The sequence below is a fragment of the Eurytemora carolleeae genome, unplaced genomic scaffold, assembly GCF_000591075.1.
Source record: "Eurytemora carolleeae unplaced genomic scaffold, Eaff_2.0 scaffold1270, whole genome shotgun sequence".
NCBI classification, from domain to species: Eukaryota; Metazoa; Arthropoda; class Copepoda; order Calanoida; family Temoridae; genus Eurytemora; species Eurytemora carolleeae.
This window is the reverse complement of record NW_019397738.1, coordinates 44,941-66,451: the sequence shown is the minus strand read 5'-3', so window position 1 is coordinate 66,451 and position 21,511 is coordinate 44,941. Positions and strand designations below refer to the sequence as shown.

General features: G+C 31.9%; 1 protein-coding gene across 1 annotated transcript in view; it reads left to right on the top strand.

The window, feature by feature from the left end:
- Positions 1-21,397, top strand: part of LOC111715709 (glutamate [NMDA] receptor subunit 1) — a 47,635-nt gene extending 26,238 nt beyond the window's left edge. The window contains exons 19-34 of the mRNA XM_023491074.1: positions 935-1,030; positions 2,471-2,536; positions 4,847-4,914; positions 6,067-6,123; positions 6,495-6,575; positions 6,785-6,932; positions 8,491-8,645; positions 10,497-10,571; positions 11,800-11,882; positions 12,761-12,814; positions 13,398-13,516; positions 16,356-16,615; positions 17,055-17,125; positions 17,733-17,842; positions 19,186-19,327; positions 21,088-21,397. Of these exons, the coding sequence (XP_023346842.1) occupies positions 935-1,030; positions 2,471-2,536; positions 4,847-4,914; positions 6,067-6,123; positions 6,495-6,575; positions 6,785-6,932; positions 8,491-8,645; positions 10,497-10,571; positions 11,800-11,882; positions 12,761-12,814; positions 13,398-13,516; positions 16,356-16,615; positions 17,055-17,125; positions 17,733-17,842; positions 19,186-19,327; positions 21,088-21,382 (1,880 nt within the window). The 3' untranslated portion in view covers positions 21,383-21,397. The remainder of the gene's footprint in view (positions 1-934; positions 1,031-2,470; positions 2,537-4,846; positions 4,915-6,066; positions 6,124-6,494; positions 6,576-6,784; positions 6,933-8,490; positions 8,646-10,496; positions 10,572-11,799; positions 11,883-12,760; positions 12,815-13,397; positions 13,517-16,355; positions 16,616-17,054; positions 17,126-17,732; positions 17,843-19,185; positions 19,328-21,087) is intronic.
- Positions 21,398-21,511: the final 114 nt, after the last annotated feature.

Sequence of the window (21,511 nt, the reverse complement as noted above, 5' to 3'; positions counted from 1 at the left end):
TGCACCTGAATTCGGAATGGAAAATCGCTTTTTTTCTGGCCACAGTTATCTTTGAAAAGTAAGACCAATACTAATCAATAGCTAATAAGCTATTTAGTTTACCCCAAAATTACCCAAATAAGTGAACGGTTCCTTTAAAAATCAACTTATTATAAGTGAAATGGGTCTGTGTACACTACACAATTGCTTTGTTTCATATAAGTTGGACTTTATAAATGATAACTTGAGTACAGTCATAACCAGAAAGACCCGAAATTAATTGACAGTTAATCAGACGACTGTACATATTTATATCTGGTAATTTTAAACTCACAATAAGGGCAGACCACATTTTGGAATTGGCAATTTTTTTATCATATTTCTTAAATTAGATTGTAAAGTGAACTAATTCCAGGTCTTTCTGATTATGACTGTTTACAGTCAAGTGTTATGATTCCCACAAATCAAAGGAGACCAGACGGGTGCGTCCTACTTTTTTTCAACAGTTTTGAATGCTTTCCAATATTACTCTCAGGTTGATTATCCTATACAGGGTGTCCCACGAAACATTACAGTAGCAAGAGACCTGGAATGCCGTCCTTGAACAATATTCTCCAAGTCCTGGAATTTTCAAAATGTGGTCTGCCTTTTTGGGTTGTAAATATATGAGATATTAAGAATTTTATTCATGTTTGAATTTTATCCAACAAATCCAAAAAATTTAACGAAATCCTTCATATCTCCAGTAACAAAAAAGGCAGACCACATTTTGGAAATGCCAAGACTAGGGGTATTTAGTAATTATTAACTCTAGAATTTTACTTTTAAGATTAGGGTTACAACTAAATGACGCAATTTTAAAGGACGCAATTTATTTCAAAAATCAAAGACGACCTTTAATTCGTCTTGCTATTGTCATGTTTTGTGGGACACCCTGTATATCCTGTATGTTTAGTGGGTAGTAAATACTGCTGTAAGGGCTACTGTATGGATCTACTGGAGAAGTTGGCTCTTAAATGCAACTTTACTTACGATGTTTATCTTTCCTTAGGTAAACTATACACTGTAACAGGATATATAAAGGGATTGTTCTCTCTATTAATTACAGAACCTAAAAAATAGTGGAACATAAGACTCAGGTCTAAGCTGTCATTGAGACTAAATTAAGAATCGAGATTTAAGATATAAGTTGCAACTAATCTTTCACAGAGTCGGTTTTATCAAATCAGAGCTGGGAACTTTAGAATGGTGGATATCGGGATTAATGCTTAATCCACTCTTTTTCTTAATCTCCAGATTAAATAATGCTTGTTCTCCTCTCGTTATTAATCTCCAGATTAATTAATCGATCGGGATTAAGGATATCTCATTCTAAAGTTTTCAGAGCTGAAAACTTTAGAATGGTGGATATCAAGATCATTGCTTGATCTCCTCTTTTTATTAATCTCCAGATTAAATATGGCTTGTTCTCCTCTTGTTATTAATCTCCAGGTTGATTAACAGATTGGGATTAGGGATATCCCATTCTAAAGTTTTCAGCTCAGCTCAGTTTGATATTCTATTTCGGGGATTTTCTTAGTGGGAATTGGCGCATTCCAGGATTTGAATAGAATAATTGACTCAAAATTGAGACAAATTCTCCTTAAGTCGAGCTTCTTAGAGCTGACAGCTGTCGATCACGCGACACAACCTGCAGTTGTCAGCTAATTCATAGCGCACAGGTTCAAGATTAAGCCTTAAACCTGGGCCGGGGCTTAGAAATTAAGCTGAAGATTTTGAATCGCGGGCTCAGAAAATATCAGCACGATTTTATCAGTTTTTCATGAACAATTCACCAAAAAAAGCTTCATCGTTTTTTTTTATTTCTAAAATGAAAAAAATGTCGACCATTTTTAGGTCAATCTTATGAAAAAATACCCCAAAAAGCTCTTTAAAAAGCTGCAAAAAAACCCTAACATCTCTAAATCATCAATACTGAGATTAAAGATTGCTTGTGATGGTAAAATTAAATTTTATGTAAGAAGAATATTTAGATATTAAAAAAACATTTTAAAAATATTTTGATGAATACAAAGATTACGCACATTAATCTCCCTCGAAGGAGATGATTCAGTTTGCGTACTGTCTGTTTGCTTACTGTACAACTTGTTCTTGCTGCCTAAACGTCAGTCCGGTACTTTTAACGAACCGGAGTTTTTGGTGCACAAATATTCTACGTTTATGCTTCCCTATTGTTGATTCGAATTTTTGCACCTTGATAATGAATATTTCAACTTGGTTGTAAAAATAACAGAATATTGTTAATAAAGAAAATTAATTTGAGTTATCAATCTAAAATAAAATTAATTTGAGTTATCAATCTAAAATAAAATTAATTTGAGTTATCAATCTAAAATAAAATTAATTTGAGTTATCAATCTAAAATAAAATTAATTTGAGTTATCAATCTAAAATAAAATTAATTTGAGTTATCAATCTTTTTTGTTCTAAGATGGTGATTACGGTAGTTTGGAGAGAAATAATCTGACCGGAAAGCAGGAGTGGACTGGACTAATAGGTAGGCTGTATATTGCAATAGGAGTTCCGAGTTTTCAAGTTTTGTTTTGCTATGTTTTGTCCCATATCACTCTATCCCCGTAGTTAATTTGAATTCGAACAGGACCTGCCCAGTTTGTACCGGCCTGCCAGATAACAGCGTGTACTGACCCGATCCTATGGTACAGTACGTCGCCCTAACCAGACTAACATACGACAGGGGTCAATTTTCTTGGCATAGTCCCGTGCGAGGGCTAACTATGACAACTCCCATGGCGCGTTCAGACTTTTACAGTACCCGACCTAATCCTAGGCCTATTTGACCGACCCCACTGGCTTAGTCCACTGTGATATATTAAGTTTCTGGCCGTATACGTTCGAATTTAAAAACGTATGACAGAAACTAGTTGCTGCTTTGAGTTTTGACACATTTTTTTGATGTTTTTAGTTTGAACAGATTTAATATTTTTGGACAATAAGAAATTATTTATAACATGGTAAATTTAGGAACATTTTTTGGAGCTATAGGACTTTTTAAACTTTAGTAGCGGTTATATACTAGAGTTTTAGAGATATTGAGTTAAAAATTTATATTTACTTACATTACACATTGCAACGGGAAAAGCTACCCACGCATCTATTTTAAAATATTGGTCATCCGTGCCCCACGGACACCTTACTATGTATTTTTTTGGCTTGTTTTTGGTGTACATCCAAAAAACGTCAAGACGGAAAAATAAAAACACTTTTTTGCCGATTTATTCAATCTAACAGAAAGTTCTTTTTAGTCATATAAAAAACGATCAAAATGGTGGCTTAAAAAGCAATATTAAAACTCAAATTATTACTAAAAAAGGGACACGAAGCGCTATAAAAGCCTGCAGTGTATGTATGTTATAAGACTTGTCGTTGTGTTCAATTGCTTATTTATTTCTTCTCCTTGCCAACTTCTAAATTGGATTTAGCGTTGCAAATACAATCTCACAGATGGAGACAATTGCAGAAAAATAAAATTGTTTTTCTATATTTTCTATATTTCCGAGTACGTAGTATCCAATTTAACCACATAGAAGGGAATAATTCAATAAATATAGGAAAATTTAAAGTTATTAGAAAGTATCTAGAAACTGCTACTTTTATGAAATAGTATTTTCAATCTATGGATTAATTACTAGAAAGTTTCTAGATGTTTAAAATCTAAATTGATAAGCATATACAGTAAGACAGTGAACAGAAGGTACAATATCAGCATTATGTAATAATACAGTTTAATAAATGATTTATAAAAACGGAACTTTACATTTACCTCTATCTAAAACTGCATATTACCTGTTTCTTTGCAACCTGATGGTGTACAACTTTTAATTTTCGTTGACCTTTTAAACATTTATTATTATAAAAGTAAAGCAATGAAGACACTTCTTTAAAAAAAGGGCAAAACATAAAGATTTAAAATCTTCCGAAAAGGTACGCTTAATTTTCAAAGATGTCTAGTTTTTCATTGATATTTTTACATCAAAAAATGCGATGATTAATTATAATCCTGTCTTTCTAGATTGAATTTCAATATTGACAGTTTGCCATTTTTCAATACTGAAGAAAATATTAAAGAACAGGGAAATGAAAATTATAGAATTTGATTTTTAAACTTTAAACTTAAAGATTTAGTAAAAGTAGGAAATGTAGGGAATTTAGGAAATTTATGAAATACAGGAAATGTAGGAAAAGTAGGAATGTTGGAAATGTAGGATATGTAGGAAATTTGGGAAAGGTAAGAATTACAAGAAATGCAAAAATACGGGAAATTTAGGAAATGTAGTAAATACAGGAAATGTGGAAAATGTAGGAAATGTATGAAATAAAGGAAATGTGGGAAATGCAGGAAATGTAAGAACTGTAGGAAATGTAGGAATTACAGGAAAAGTAGAAAATTAAGGAAATACAGGAAATACATGAAATACAATAAATGTAGGAAATAGAGGAAATGTAGTAAATATAAGAACTGTAGGAAATACAGGAAATGTAGGAAATACAGGAAAAGTAGAAAATTAAGGAAATAAAGGAAATACAATAATTGTAGGAAATAGAGGAAATGTAGGAAATGTAGTAAATACGTACGGGAAATACAGGAAATTTACAAATGCAGGAAATGTAGGAAATACAATAAAAAGATTAAATACAGTAAATGTGGGAAATACAGGATATGTAGGGAATACAGTAAATACAGGAAATGTAGAAAATGCAGGAAATGCGAGACATATAAGACATTTAGGAAATACAGGAAATGGTGGAAATGTAGGAAATGTAGTTTGTTATGTCTTTTATTACTAAGGTGAACTGGTTACTGAAAGAGCGGATATGATAGTTGCTCCCCTAACCATCAACCCAGAGAGGGCTCAGGTTAAACCTTTAAGTAGATCTTCAAGATAGAGGTTGCAACTTTTTAATTGTTAATCCCTTCAGGTTAAACCTTTATAAAGATCTTCAAAATAGAGGTTGCAACTTTTGAGTTGTTAAATCATTCAGTTTAAACCTATATAAAGATCTTAAAGAAAGAGGTTGCAACTTGTGAATCGTTAATCCTTCCAGGTTAAACCTTTATAAAGATCTTCAAGATAGAGGTTGCAATTTTAGTTTAGTTAATCCTTTCAGAACGTTTTAATCTGTATCTTTTGAGGCCAAACAAATTAAGTTATTTCCTAAATCTAAAGGACAAGTTAGCTGTTGTATCACGGTTAATTTTATTATTACGTTAAAAGCCTTTACTGTCGATTACAAGTTAAATCTAACTGTAGATTAGCGCCTGTTAATACAAATGTTCCGAGTTCTCAGATTTAAAAAAAATTTTGGTTTAAAAATATTTTGTACATGTTCAATCCCAAAGTGTTATACTTTTTTATCGACCTGAAACTTCTCTTAGATACAGGGTGTCCCAATAAACGTGGGAATTGAGAGACGACTTGAAAGTCGTCTTTAATTTCTGATATTTAATGCATGGCAAGGAAAGTTAAAAAAAGGACTGTACGTCATGCAGATAAGCTTTACATAAAGTGATCTACCTTTCTCGTGTCTTATAAATTGACAAAGATATTATAAATAAAGACAATTTTGCTTTATTAAAAAAGTGAAATTTTTACAAATTTTGCAATATCTCCGTCAATTTTATAGATACAAAAATGGTAGACCACATTTGAAAAATCTCAAGACGAGGCGTTTTCGATATTATATGTTTGAAATGGAATACTGCAATAATTGTGTTCATAAAATAATGCCGTGTGGATCGAAGACGATATAAAAGTCGTTACATAATTCCCACATTTATTGGGAAACCCTGTAGCACCGAAGAAACATTATATTGTAATACTATATTGAAAAAAAAATTTTCTACAGCAACGGATCAAGACATTAAAAAAGTAAATAAAATCTGTATCCAAGAATTTTTGGTTGTTTTGCTTTTCATTTTTTTTCTTATTTTGAAAGTTAATACCTTTGTTCGCCAATTTAATTTAATGAATCTCATTTTTTGAAGCCATGAGACAACATTTTGTTCAGGTAATGGAATTTAGCAAACCTTTCAAATATCAGGGCATCACTATTCTTCAAAAACGGGTAAGCACGTTTATTTATTATTTTCCTTAATTCCAAAAGTTCATAACCAAAAATACAATATTTTCCACTAGAAGGAAAAATAGATATTTACACGAAAACTGAAATTTTTTTCTAACTTTATTTAAAAGATTTAAGAGCTGTTCATGTTCCATGTATTTTATTTCTTAATCTAAATTATTATTCATATCGAATATGAAATCAAAAATAAAAATTAATTTTAATTTGTACAAAGAACCGATAGAATAATAAAGTTCTTAAATTATCTGTTTCTTACTTATGTTCAAAATATTATTATCTAGAATTGTTGCTATTTCTTGTTTATGTTGCAAAAGTAAACAATGAATTTTGAATAATTTGCCAATTTGTTTTAGCAACCTAGAGCCTCACAACTAGTCTCCTTTCTGCAGCCTTTCAAACCAACATTGTGGGTGCTAGTACTGGTTTCAGTTAAGGTAAATGCCGCAAGCATTTTTGTTTTTGATGATGGGTCGTCTTTAGTCAATTAACAATTCTACACGGGTTTAATGAGACTGTATACGCAATTTCAAATGCACAGTGTCCGTATTATAATAACAAATTTATATATTTTGACTTTTCTATTATTCATGCTAATTGCTTATAATATTCGTTTCCGTCCTGTAAAATCTTTATTTATCTCAAGGTGATAGCAGTTTGTTTATACCTGCTGGACCGGTTTTCTCCCTTTGGGCGGTACAACACGGACTCCGGAGAAGTACGCGAAGAGGATTCGTTAAATTTGACCGCGGCAATCTGGTTTGCGTGGGGGGTGCTTCTCAACTCAGGAATAGGTAAATAGCATGTTAGCATTGGCACTTTTTGTGCGGTGTAGGAGGTCGTATTGTTTCAAATTTAACATCATAACATGAATACAGAGAACCGAAAATCTGTGGAACGGGAAGACAATATTAAAGCAATAATTAAGTGTATTTGATGTTTTTACAACTATTACTGTAACATATTAAATCACCGATATTCATACTGCACAATTGCTTTGTCTCATGTTCATTTTGCTATATCAAGCCATTTACTGAGTCGTAAAGTCGTCTTCCTATTACAGACTTTTATGGTTCTCATTGTACCAACGTTGCGTTTATGAAAAGTCCCCAGCATTATGCTGCAGACGGAAACAGATGGATGTAATCTGATGTTGTAAAATCTTCGATATTTCATCTAACTGAATTCATGGTTTCAAATATCAAAGGTCAGAGGTTGCAAAGATATAGGGATTACAAGATGGAAAGACAATGGGATAGAGTTGGTGACAGAACTAAGTTTCTTTATATAGATGGTTAACCACAAACGATTAGACTTCAGAGACGACTTTACGGAATGTGTACTGTCTGTCAACTTATATTAACGATTCCCTGCAACTGTAAACTTTTTTCATTGCCGAATCATTAAACAACCCATTAAATGACTATAGTCAAGGTAGAAGACCTAATTTAACCTGGGATCGTCATATTTAATGAGTTTTATGTTGTCTTAACAGCCTCATCCGTTGTGGATATTCTTCGATTTTGAGTTAATTTTATTAGATTAATTAAATTCGATCCGTTTTCCTAAGATTTATGTACTGCAGTATCTAGTCAGCTGGAGGATTGAAAACATTGCAGTACAACGAAAACTTTAAAACAGTCTCAGCTCAGCATGAAACTTTTAACTGAACAGATTAAATTTAGCTTTTTTCTCAATCTCTCAAATGTGAAAATTAGTTTTTGACCAACGATAAGAGACCCTTTAAATCCCAGCTTAAAGGGACTGTTAAGGTAAAAATTAAACGGGATATGGGCTGAAGCCTAAAAATTTTAGGACAAAGCCACTTGACTAGATACAGAGCGGCCATTGATGGAAATTCTGGTCACATGAAACAGAAGGAGCTACGTAACTAGGTACTGCACTGCCATTGGTGGAAATTCTAGTCACATGATACAGACCTAACAATCATATTATCAAATATATCTATTAAAAATGAATAAGTATTATATTCAAATTACAATAGGAGCGCACCTAACATTTTAAGGCACCTCTGGGTTCACCTAATTTTCAGATTTGTTCTGTATTTGCTGAATATGATCTGTTTAAAACTTGGATTCGTATACCATATCACATATATATGAGTTTTGGTATAATTTCTATAACACAGTTTTATATCAACTTCTTGTGACAGCAACAACAGATAGAACTATTTATAGGTCGGAATCAACTCCTAAAATGTTTAGGCTTCAGCCAGTATCTCCTTTCATTTTGCCTTGAGAAACTGAGTTTTATTTATTCCGTTCTCTTAAAAGATTCCACCCCTTGGACAGCTGATACATTCTTGAATTTTTGACACCCATCTTGTTTAAGGCGAAGGGACTCCGCGTAGTTTCTCAGCTCGAGTGTTGGGTATGGTTTGGGCTGGATTTGCTATGATTATTGTGGCCTCCTATACTGCCAACCTCGCAGCCTTCCTTGTTCTTGATAAACCTCAAACCAGCCTCACTGGTATCAATGATCCGAGGGTAAGAATAACTACTTAGCCATTTCTATCCCTTTTTCTAACCAATTCTTTACAACCACTTCCACCAACACTTTTATCCTTCAAATCCACCCGCCTCTTTCACTCGCCTCTTTTCTATCTACCACTTTTATCCGTCCCTTACATCACTTCCGCCGGCAAATTTCCCCCGCCTATTTTTCCCTCACTACCTCACGACTTGTCCACCGTACACTTCCTGTATTATCTACAGGGTTACCCACAAAGGATGAGACTTTAGAGACAATTGTAACGGAATTTGTTTAGTCCGTTCTTTTACATTCAGGGTTCCTTGTAGGTCAAAACTGGCATATATCTGTACTTAATATTTTCAGAGTTTTGGGTCATCTTTACAATCTCATCTTTTATGGGTAAACCTGTAGTTTCAAAGTTTCCCTTGACTAATGTCAAAAACTGCACAATTTTCCAATTTAACCAACTTTACAAAGTCAATATAAAGGTTTCAATTAAAACATATTAAACTGACTATGAATATGTATCAGCTCACACTTTCATGCCGATTCAATTTGCGCCTGATCCAATCAGAGTTCAGTCATGTGTTTGGTGCATATTCTAAACCAATAAAAATTGCATGGGGATAATATCTATCTTTCCATCTATCTTATCATCCAATAAGAGATGAATCCTAAAATTGGCGCTAAACAGTAAATGTAAATATTTACTTTACACTGAAACTGCAGTGTTAGTACAGCTTGTGACATTTTTACTGTTGTTAAAGGGACTGTAAGCGTAATTTCAAGTGACCTTCCATGCAAAGATGACAATGCCCGATTTAAACAGTAGGCAAGAAATGACTTTCGGAGAGAAACCGCGAATGAAAATAAAAGAAGCAAAACAATAATATCTAATATACAAATTCTTTAGTAAACTGGACTTTGCAATCAATTAGTGGAAAAAGAAACATTCCGTTTTGTCACTGATATGCTGAAGAAGGAATGATGAAGCAAAGAATAATTATTTCTCTCGCAGTATCTCATATTCTCAAAACGAGGAGTGAAATTCGTACTTGATCGGATCGGTCCCCTTTAAAATTGCCATCTTTGCAAGGAGGCCTTGACAGACACTAATGACGTCATGCATGATTTCTTCAAAATCTCGGTGCCACCAATGCTACTTGATCTTGTGGCCCTACAAAAAAAATGATTCAGTCAGTTATGCAATTTTTAGAAACAAACAAACAGTAAAAAACATGTATTAAGCAAAAGAAAAAGTTTTTTCCATAGAACTTTGTCTTTTTCATCAGTAAAAGATTATTTTTAAACAATTTTTGGAAACTTTTAAATTATTTAATGCATGGAGAAGTATCAAAATTATCCTCCATTAGATGAATAAAATGTTTCCATTTGAAAAGATTAATCCAGAAACCAATATGCATTATAATTTATAATTAGTATAGACTGATGAAATTATTCTTTTTATGGATAAAAAATGCACGACAAAATCTATTGTTATAATTTCAGGTTTTCTATTTTTAGTATTATTATTAGTATTTCCTTTGAATTGATTTTATTAACACTAGTTGAAAACAACTGGGTTTCGCTTCTCTTTAATATTGTGAGAATAATAGATTTTAGGAAAATCTAAAAATTTGAAAAGCTCACAACTTGTAAATCTGTTATATAATCAACACTATTTAGTTAATTAATTTAATTAGTGTCAACGCTTCAATTTCATTTTAAAAATTGACACTTTTTAAAGAATAAATTTCAGACATTTTTAAAAAATTTTTTTCAAAGCATAATGAAGTTGGCACTAAAAACACCTTTTAAATAAATATTCACTAAAATTTTGTGTTCCTGACTTTCCCTTTGTTTAGTTAAGGAACCCAATGGAGAATTTCACCTATGCAACTGTCAAGGGATCAAGTGTAGATATGTATTTTAGACGCCAGGTAAATAATTTTTAATGCAAAACTTATTTTATACAGCAATCCAGGCAGCCATACAAGTTGTGCATTGATCGTTATTTCGACTGCAGGTCGACTTTGAAGTGTCGTAATGATTTGTCCTTAGTAACTGACCCACGTCAAACTAAAGTAAATTAATCGTAACATATGTTTTCAATCATAACTTCTTTAATCAAAGGGTAATTTAGGAGAAAAAATATTTCCAAAAAAATATGATTTTCTCAAATTTGTGGAGAAAATCAAAACTAGATGTGATGTTGCATAAATTTTCTATCTAGAACTAAAATAAGCTTATTTAGAACTAAAATTGTTTTAAGCTTGATAACTAACTAAAGGGCCCGTATTGCCCGTGGGGAAAAAAATCTGAAAAAAACTTTTGAAAAAATGGTTTGAAAAAAAAATAAATAAAAAAAATTAAAATTTTGAAAAAAAAATTCGATTTTTTTTACCCTATGACACAGTCACCCATGAGTGTCCACAAAAAATTTAAGCCCAATCGGTCCAGCAGACATAATAATATCATGGCTTTTGAAATTAGGTGTTACAATGCTAATTCATAAAAAAGACGATATCGAATTCTTCACTGAATTCCCATGTTTTTGGGACACCCTGTATATAGATTGGCAAAATCCTAAAATGTTTTAGCGTAATCATTGTGGACATGTTTGTACAAGGACCAATTCTCTTCTCATTATTTCTTCATCTAACTTTTGCACAGTTCAACTACAAAAATTTTCAAAGTATTTTTTTTTCTGCAAACAAACTTTTTTTTCTTTCTTTGTATTATGAAATATCGCTGATAATTTTGATATTTGCCATTGTTTGAGCTGATATTGTTCTAAAAATGTTCTGGGTTATATATGTAATTTTTAGAATAAAATCAGTTTTATAGTACAAAATATATATTGCGACATTTTGCATAATTAAAATAAGAGCGACATTAATTTCATTGTGTTCTTGTTACTACTGTATATCTGTACATATCTGTACATATTTGTACATTTTTGTTCATATTGGTACATATGTCTCATTAGAAAGTTCAGTTCATTTCAAGTATTAATCAGATTTTTAAGCAGCTAAAGCAAGTTGTACAGTACACAAGCTAAGTATACAGCTCACGACGGGACCGTACACCAAATGAACCATACCCTACTCGTGAAATTTATGTGAAATCTGTCCATGTTGGTACACCGTACATGTATGTATGTACTAGGTTGAGCTATCCAACATGTACCGCACAATGGAGGGGAAACACTTCAGGACTCCAGAGCTAGCTATTGATGCTGTGCGCAACGGGTAGGATTTTATTTATACCACGTGACCCTACATTCTCAGACTGGAATTTCCGATTCACAACGGTACCATGAAAAGACCAAGGTACTAATGCAAGGAAAATTAATTGAAGTCGCGTATACTCTGCGTACATTTTTAAACCAGTTCTCTCTGGGCGAAATTTTAAAAAAGAATAGATGCATCAGTGTTCGTCTGGTATCCGAGGAAGACAAAAGCATTTGATTTTGATAATTTTGAAAATTCACATAATAGTTTCCTATGACCAGAATATTTCATAGTTTATTTTTGTGAAAATTGATTCTATGTCAGGCTGTGACATCCGTCTTGTGTTTACCTTTCCGCCCAAAGACAGTACACTGAAGTACAAAAAATGCGTACACCTCTGAAATAACTTTCCTTGCATTAGTACCTTGGAAAAGACTATGTCTGATCAAAAATCAACACATGATTTCTTGTTAAGAAAAGGGTTATTTTTAATTTCGGTTTTCCAACACTTACAGGGTTACAGGGTTACAGATTGTCCCACGAAACATGACATTTGATGAATAGTTTAAAATGTCTTCTTTCATAATTTGTTACGTTGTTTCATACTAGGAAGAGAATAAATATAATATGGGAGTCATATTATAGTGAAATTGATTTCAAAGTAGAACATATTTGAGTAAAAGATGTTTTTAACGAAATAAAATACAACATGGCTTTAATATCTAATATAGAAGAAGACATTCAAAACTATTCATCTACTGTCATGTTTCGTGGGACACCCTGTAATTCTTTTTTCCCTGTAATTGATCAGATGAAGGAAGGTCTTTTGAAATTATTACGACAATCCCTTTAATTAAATTAAAATTAGAATTTATTAATTTTTTGTTTGTTTTTAGTTCATTAAAGGCTTTCATTTGGGACAGTTCCAGGCTAGAGTATGAAGCAGCAAGGTAAAAATATTAGAAAAAAGAAATATCAAAATATCAAATTATCGTTTCTTTCAAATTTTTTATTATTTAATATAATAAAGGCGTGAAAAATGAAATTTTGTGAAAGCTTTTATTTTTGGAAGAAATTTCAAAAAATCAATATCTAGAGAATATCTAGAGAATATCTAGAGAATATCTAGAGAATATCTAGAGAATATCTAGAGAATATCTAGAGAATGTGTAGGGAATATCTAGAGAATATATAGAGAATATCGGAATAAAAAGAACAGAGGTTAAAACTTTCTTGCCAGAACAACAGAAGTAGTTTCTCTCAGATATCTCGTTGTTGGAACCCACAAGGCAGGGAAAATCAAAATTCATGGCCTGAATTAACTTGGGTGTACAGACATCTGTTTGTTTGAAAAAGGGACTTGCGCAATTCTCCTGAAAAGTGTTTCCTCAAACAACTCATTCAAAAAATATCTTTGGTCAATATTTTTGGTTTAGTCTGGTTAAGACAATATCTGGATCAAGCACAAGTTCCCGTATATGGTAATTTCCGGAGTAAGAAGTTTCACCTTTTTAATCCGTTACGTTTTTTCAGAGACTGTGATCTTATAACAGCTGGCGAGCTGTTTGGCCGGTCAGGTTACGGTGTCGGGCTGCAGAAGGGGTCACCTTGGGCAGACCAGGTCACCTTGGCTATTCTAGACTTTCATGAAAGTAAGATTTTTTTTGATTCATGGTTTAATATTTTATGAGCACTTAAAAGATTAGTTTATACTGTACAGGGTTTTCCACAAAGGATAAGACTGTACAGACGACCTAGGACTCTTTAGATCTGTTGATTTAAAGGTTAAATCAATATTTTCGCCTTAAATATAGGATTGTCACTTTTAATAAGTGGGCAAATAAGTTAGTTGCAAAAAATCGTATATACAGAAACTGTAAACGTTATAAATTCCGTTCAATCGTCTGTGAAGTCTCTTCCTTTGTGGTTTACCCTGTATCAAAGCAAAGTGAATAAATACTAAAGTGGACCAAACTCATAGTTGGATGACGACATTTTATGTCCCAAGTAAAAATAAATATGTATATATATATATATATATATATATATATATATAAATTGGTCTGTATATGGAGTGTACAGTACAACAGAAACTGGACTCCCTTTGTTTACAAACACAGACTTAGAATTTGTATTTAACTTAAATATAAGTTAACGTAAATTAAGATTTCAGAAGTGAATTTTAGCCATTTTACTGCACAATAAATGATTTCAGACAACACAATAATGCCTGCAAGCATAATCTGTAAAACAAGGAATGCACAATTTGTGATACCGAAAAATGAAGATCTTCGAAATATATCTCTTGGTCTTCGTTTTTGTACTTTGACAGATTTAAGAGTGGTTGAGAACTAGACATAGTTTTAAAGATATTAAGGGCTTACATTTCTTTTTCTTTTTGGGACGGGGGAGGCCGGCCGACCCCCCCACTGATCCAGGAGGGGGATGAGCCACCATAGCCCCCCCTGAATACGCCTCTGGATGATAACATAGATCTGTTTTCAGAAATTTACAAACATATTTTAAATGGAGTGAGATTTGAAACAAAACTAAGCAGTTTTAAAGATAAATTCCTTTAGAACTAGAAGTGCCAGGCAAAATCAATGAATTGATTAAGCGACTAAATAGTATTTACATATAAACTACATAGAAACGTACAAAAATTTTTGATTTTAAATCGTGAAAATTTCGAAGTTCTATCTGAAGACGACATTTACATGGGTCTTTAGTCTATTTTTTCTAGTCTTTACTTTCCAAACGAAATCTTTTCATGAAATTATTTCCAAACCAAATAAAGCCTTATGGCCCAACCTGTCGTCGTTTCCTTAGTCTGTTCCACTTTAGTATTTATTCACTTTGGTATCAAAGGGTGTAAAAAATAAGCTTTATGCGACTGTAGACGTAATTTCAATTGACACTTTATATAAAAAGTGACATTTTTGATTCACAACGGTTCCCTTTCTATGTTTGATGAACAATGAGGGAGATATCGTCGCTTTATTAGCTTGCTTGTTTGCTCAGCATAAATGGGAAATTCACTTAAATAGAGATGATGCACAATAATTAAATAGAGATGATGCACAATAATTAAATAGAGATGATGCACAATAATTAAATAGAGATGATGCACAATAGTTAAAAGAATCAATAATTAGAGAGAACTGAAAAACATGGATTTCCTTATAATTTTTAATCAGACTCAGTTTTTAAGGGTACCGTTGTGAATTGGGTTTGGTTTAAACGACTTTATGAATGCAAAGTCACTTGAGGAAAAACGCCAACAGAGGCTATTTCAATAACTATTTAGTGTTTATAATAAAACTGATGCATTAATGGTAAATCTGCATAAGCCTCAAAGAGATTTTCTCTCTGAATATTTCTTTTCCCGAAACATGATAAAACTATATAATGCAATTTTTCTCAAAATTGATTCTTCATGGATATAGATTGATTCCTCTTAATTCTATTTTCAATATCTTCGAAAATTTACCGATCAAAAATAACACGGTTTTTAATTATCACCTGAAATGTTAACTTATTGTGAATATTTTTATAAAATGAAAATTTACTTAAAACTTTAGTTTTCTACAGTTTAACCCATTGGGTTTTTTACTTTTATCAGTAATTGTAAACATACATAAATAGCCATGAAATATGCGGGAACAGTCTTAAAAATAAATATCTGAAGCAATCCATTATCAAAAGGTTTAGAAAACGTCATTTTTTAAATTCTTTTTATGTTTCCAAAGTTCTGGTTAAACTTATAGTCCCCATATCTTTGTAACATCATGGTGCTAACCTTGTTTCTCATATTTTGAATTATAAAAGGTTAGAAAATCATGTTGGAAAAAAGGATTTGAAAATTACATTACGAGGAGAGAATGAAATAAGATCATTTTCAACATTTTTATATTATTTTTATTATAAGTAACAAGAATTTAGTATGTTCCGAGCTACATCTGAATAAACTGAAATAGCTTCAAAATTAAAGGCTTTCTAGTTTGAAATAGGAACAAATTTATACATATTGATTTAAAAACTCGTTAAATTTTTATCTTAATAATTATTTTTTTATACCTTTTGTCTGGTTCACAGAAATCTTCTTTAAATATTTAAAAAAAAAAATTTTTTAACTTTATTTACTTTTTAACATTTAAGTACAAGCTAATTTTGATTGCTCAATTCAATAATTTTCATTCCTTTCCTATATTGAGAAAGTTTTATTTTTTTGCGCATTTCAATTTTTATCTAATGCTAACAGCTGTCTTTTTTTGCATATTTGTTTATCCACTAGAATTTTTTTGTAATATTTTAAATTCTAATAATCCATAAAACATGAGAAAACTATGAATTGTAAAAACCAAAAAAACATTTGCAAAAAAATAAATTTTCTTGTTCCCTCTGAAATATATAGAGACTGGATAATATATATGTATATTTATATGTAGGTAGATATATGGATATATGGATAATATATGGATATATATCTAGGTGGATATATGGAGAGACTGGATAATAAATGGATATTATCAAGCGAGGAGGATAATATTTGCAATGAGAAGGATTCTAACTCCCCCGCCACCCTGGGCCTGGAGAACATGATGGGCGTATTTATCCTAGTGGGGGCGGGTATAGTCGGTGGTATAGGTTTAATATTGCTGGAGATTATTTATCATAAACATAAAATGAGGAAAGTCGAGAGATCTGAGGCTGCCAAAGTGGCAATATCAAGATGGAAAGGAACGGTTGAGGTAGGTTTAGCAAAAAAAAAATTCAAATAATTTTGCGGTTGCATTTGCGGCTCGGAAGTTCTCCTTGTGAGAGGCCATCCGAGTTCCACCCTTCGTTGGACTTTGTTCCAATTTTCCTTTCATGACGAAATGAAATGAATTAATCTATTTTTACTGTTAAATGTTGATGTTGATTTATTTTGAGTAATCTCAGAATAAATCTGTTTGGAATTTCACAAATAGATAATTAAAACAAATTTTTAGAAAAGGGGATGGTAATCTCGAAGCTTTAAGCACAAGATATACGAAAAACAAATTTAAATATTAGAAATTCAAAATATTAATGTTCTTCTAAATACCTTATAAATAACAAGAGTTACAATTAAAAAATAAAATATCTTAATCTTACATGGAATTTACTAAAGCTTAACGTTAAATAATAAAAAATGTACTATTTTAGAAAAGAAAAACAATACGTGAATCTAAAGTTGAGAGAAGTAAGAAACAAACCTCGAAAACTAACGGAACAAGGTAGGATAAATTATAAACCATGGAAAGACGATAAGCGCCATGAAAAACTCCTGAAATACAAACTTCTGAAATACAAACTACTTAAATACAAACTCCTGAAATACAAACTCCTGAAATACAAACTCCTGAAATACAAACTCCAGAAATACAAACTTCTAAAATACAAACTCCTAAAATACAAACTCCAGAAATACAAACTCCTAAAATACAAACTCCTAAAATACAAACTCCTAAAATACAAACTCCTAAAATACAAACTCCAGAAATACAAACTCCTGAAATACAAACTCCTTAAATACAAACTCCTAAAATACAAACTCCAGAAATACAAACTCCTGAAATACAATCTTCTAAAATACAAACTCCTGAATAAGACATTCAGAATCTCTTTTTTTATTTAAAAGAAACATAATAATCTTTAAGAAACTTAAACAACCCTAAAACAATACGGATAATTTCATCAAAAAAAACTTTTAGATCACCAAGTAATTTGTTTTTAAGATAATAAATACTTTCATAGAAAACATTTACGATATACAAATCGATTTGAAAAAAAACTCAAAAAGATGGCTTACCATTAGGATTCCCAAACTCCATTTTGTTTCAGTATAATTCGAGATAACTTGTCCCTATCCTTCGATAATCTGACGAAGGGCTCGAAGGACTCGAGGTGGCAGAGGGTGACCCATCTAGTCCGACCACGTAGCACAGCTACAGGTAAAATACGCAACAACTAAACCAATAATTTCCCGCCATTTTATCTTTCTATCAATCAGTTCTGAAAAATATAAAGCCACGGCATTTAAAATTTGAGATAAAGTCTATTAAAGGGACAGACCGGCTATGTGAGGTACAGGGTGTCCCAATAAACATGGGAATTCAGTGACGAATACGATATCGTCTGTGCAATGAATTAGCATGTAATACCTAATTTCAAAAGCCATTATGTTTGCTAGAATTTATTTTATGAAAAGGGTAAATGGCTGAAAAGATGTGTCTATAATGTCTCCGCAAGATGAACAGTGAAGACGGACAAGTTTACTCTGTTTGTATACTGTAATTTTCTTGTTTTACTAAGTACAACCGTATGCAGTCAAAACATAAACAAACAAAATGTGAACATATAGCAGACGAAAATCTTACGGATTACAGCTTTCTCAGTGGGTATCAATATACTAAATCAAATAATTATTTTTAAAGACGCTATCGAATTCGTCACTGAATTCCCATGCTTATTGGGACACCCTGTAGTTAAACTGAGTATATGCAGTGTTGTGGACAAATTCTTTAGGATTCATTAAGGGCATATAAAACTTTTTCACGATGTATAATCACTGAATTTGAGTGCATAGTCGACGTTCAAAATCAAAATCAAAATTTGTGTGGGTACGTTTTCAGAATCGGTTTCTTAAAATTATTAATTAAAGACGACGAAAAATAAACTAAAATATATATATAGTAAACTAATTAGATGGCTAGGAGCATATTTCTCTACAGAAATTTGTCAATAGATCAATGCTAATATCAATTATTTTGTTTTCATCATTATACTGAATTTCTTATTTTTTATGAATTTATTTGCAGATTTCTACAAATTTTTCAAATGTCGTCTTTTCAATAATATTCCAGAAAATCTGCAGAAAATGATGAGATGATAAGATTAATTTTTATTTTTTCAACCTGTTCCTAAACAAATAATTAGTTTATTGTAGAATTTTGTTTTCAATTTTTGTCGTTACTATTTAATAATTAAGAAAAAACAATACTGAAAACGTATCACCCCTAAAGTACGATGTTGAACGTCGACTTTGTGCTCAAACTCTGGATTTACAGATCTTTAAAAAGTTTTATTTGTCTCAAATTAATCCTAAAGAATAGGCCCACAACACTGCATGCTCAGTTCAACTAACTTACATAGCCTGTCTGTCCTTTAAATGTTTATCTACCTTATCAGTCATCATATACATATTTCTAAACAATCCATTTAATCACTATGAGTTTCGATTTGGTTTAAATCAGATATATATTTACGCAATATTGTTACAATTTACCCTTTTTAGGTCTTTGCCAGTCCCCTTTGACTCCTCGATATATGAGAAGTCTTCCTAGCGCAGAGTTTTTGAGAATGGTTGAAAATATGGAACACCATAGTTCACCTATTGCACCACTTTCAGTTGATTTTAATAAAAAACGAAGAAAAAGGTATTATAATTGTCGTTATCATTGTCATTATCATTGTCATTGTCATTTTCATTATCATTATCATTGTCATTATCATTGTCATTATCATTGTCATTATCATTGTCATTATCATTGTCATTATCATTGTCATAATCATTGTCGTTATCATTGCCATTATAATTTTCATTATCATTATCATTATAATTGTCATTATATTTGTCATTATCATTATGATTGTCATTATAATTGTCATTATCATTATCATTATCATTGTCATTATCATTGTCATTATAATTGTCATTATAATTGTCATTATCCATATGATAATGACAATGATAATGATGTCCTAAAGATACTTCTTGAGGACGACCCCAGGGTTGCCTTAACTAAACAACAAAATATATCATTAAAAAATTTATTTACATTATTAGATATTAGTCAATTAATTATTTAAATATATTACTAGTATTATTATTACTATGATTATTATTGTTATTATTATTATTATCATTATTATCATTATTATTATTATTATTATTATTGTTATTATTATTATTATTATTATTATTATTATTATCATTTTTATTATTATTATAACTATTATTTATACATTGTTATACATGGGGAATAACAAAAACTAAACGGCAGTGACTCTTTCTACTTAAACATCTAAAGAAATAGATAATTCAATCTTTAAAAAAATTGTTTCAAAATAATTTTTAAAAATCATTAAAAATTGTAAATTGTAAAAATGTTCAGAGGTGTACTTTTACTTTTGAAAACAAAGACAGCATTTTCACAGCGTGAAAAATCAAGTCCAACTCAAAGACTTTACTGTTTTAATATATGTAACAGCATATAGAAGGGGGGGGGGGGGGTAAACATTTTTGTCTTCAGAAGGGAAAGTCTGGGAAAGAGGTAAAACTCACATAGTCTTGGTAAGACAACTAACACATGTGGATGAAATATGATATCGTCATAAAACTGAGGGTCATCTTGGTAAGACCTCTAACAGATGTGGATCAAATATGGGGGGAAAAGGCTAAAATGGGGATGGGACATAACACATGTGGATGAAATATAATATCGTCATAAAACTGAGGGTCGTCTTGGTAAACCTCTAACATATGTGGATCAAATATGGGGGGAATACACTAGAATGGGGATGGGACATAACACATGTGGATGAAATATGATATCGTCATAAAACTGAGGATAGTCTTGGCAGACCACTAACAGATGTGGATCAAATATGGGGGGAATACGCTAGAATGGGGATGGGACATAACACATTTGGAAGAAATATGATATCGTCATAAAACTGAGGATAGTCTTGGCGTCATGACTTGGCAAGACCATGTACAGATGTGGATGAAATCAGGAGAGGAAAAGGCTAAAATGAAGATGGAGGAACAAGTCTTTTTTTTTGACTTGACACAAGACCAATTCAAGACGTGGGGGAAAACAGAGATATTTGATGAAATTTGAGATTATTTTGGGAAAATTGAGGGTCTTGGGGATGCTTCTGGACGTCCTCAACCTCGTCCAAGACGCTCTCGTTCTTGCTGGGATGTTTCTAGTTTAAAAAGTGCTGAGTTTTGACAGTTAAATGCCTCAATATTGTTTCTCAATTAGAAATATGGACTGTGAAAGAGAAATCACAATTGAAAATTGAAAAAAGTCACCAGATCGGAAACAGACTAGACGGTTAACGTTCATTTGAAAATGAATCTTTAGTCGCTTTAATTTACCCAAAAAAAGTTTTAATAATTTATTTTCAGGAATCCGCCAGATAGTCCTGATATCCTGCAAAGGTGCACTCCGCCCCCGGATATAAACGAGGGCGTATCTGTCAACTCCCCCTCGGAGTATATATCCTCTGATTACGCCCCTGTATCCACGGACGGGTGGGTCCCACCAATAGAAAACCTGCCCTGTCCGCCCCCTCCACCAAGAAACAGACTAAAGAGTTACTCCGGTGCTTACCGAGGCGGACAAAGCTCTGTCTTGTCTCCGCCGCCATACAGAAGACAATATTCTGATAATAGTTATTCAGTAGATTCAGAGATTGTGTAGAGTACATGAGTATTGGCAAGTTGTATTTAATCGTAATCGTAGATACAGGGTCACCCACAAAGAATGAGACTGTTAAGACGACTTGAAACTCTTAAGATTTGACGATCCTAAGGTTGATTTAAGTCTTCT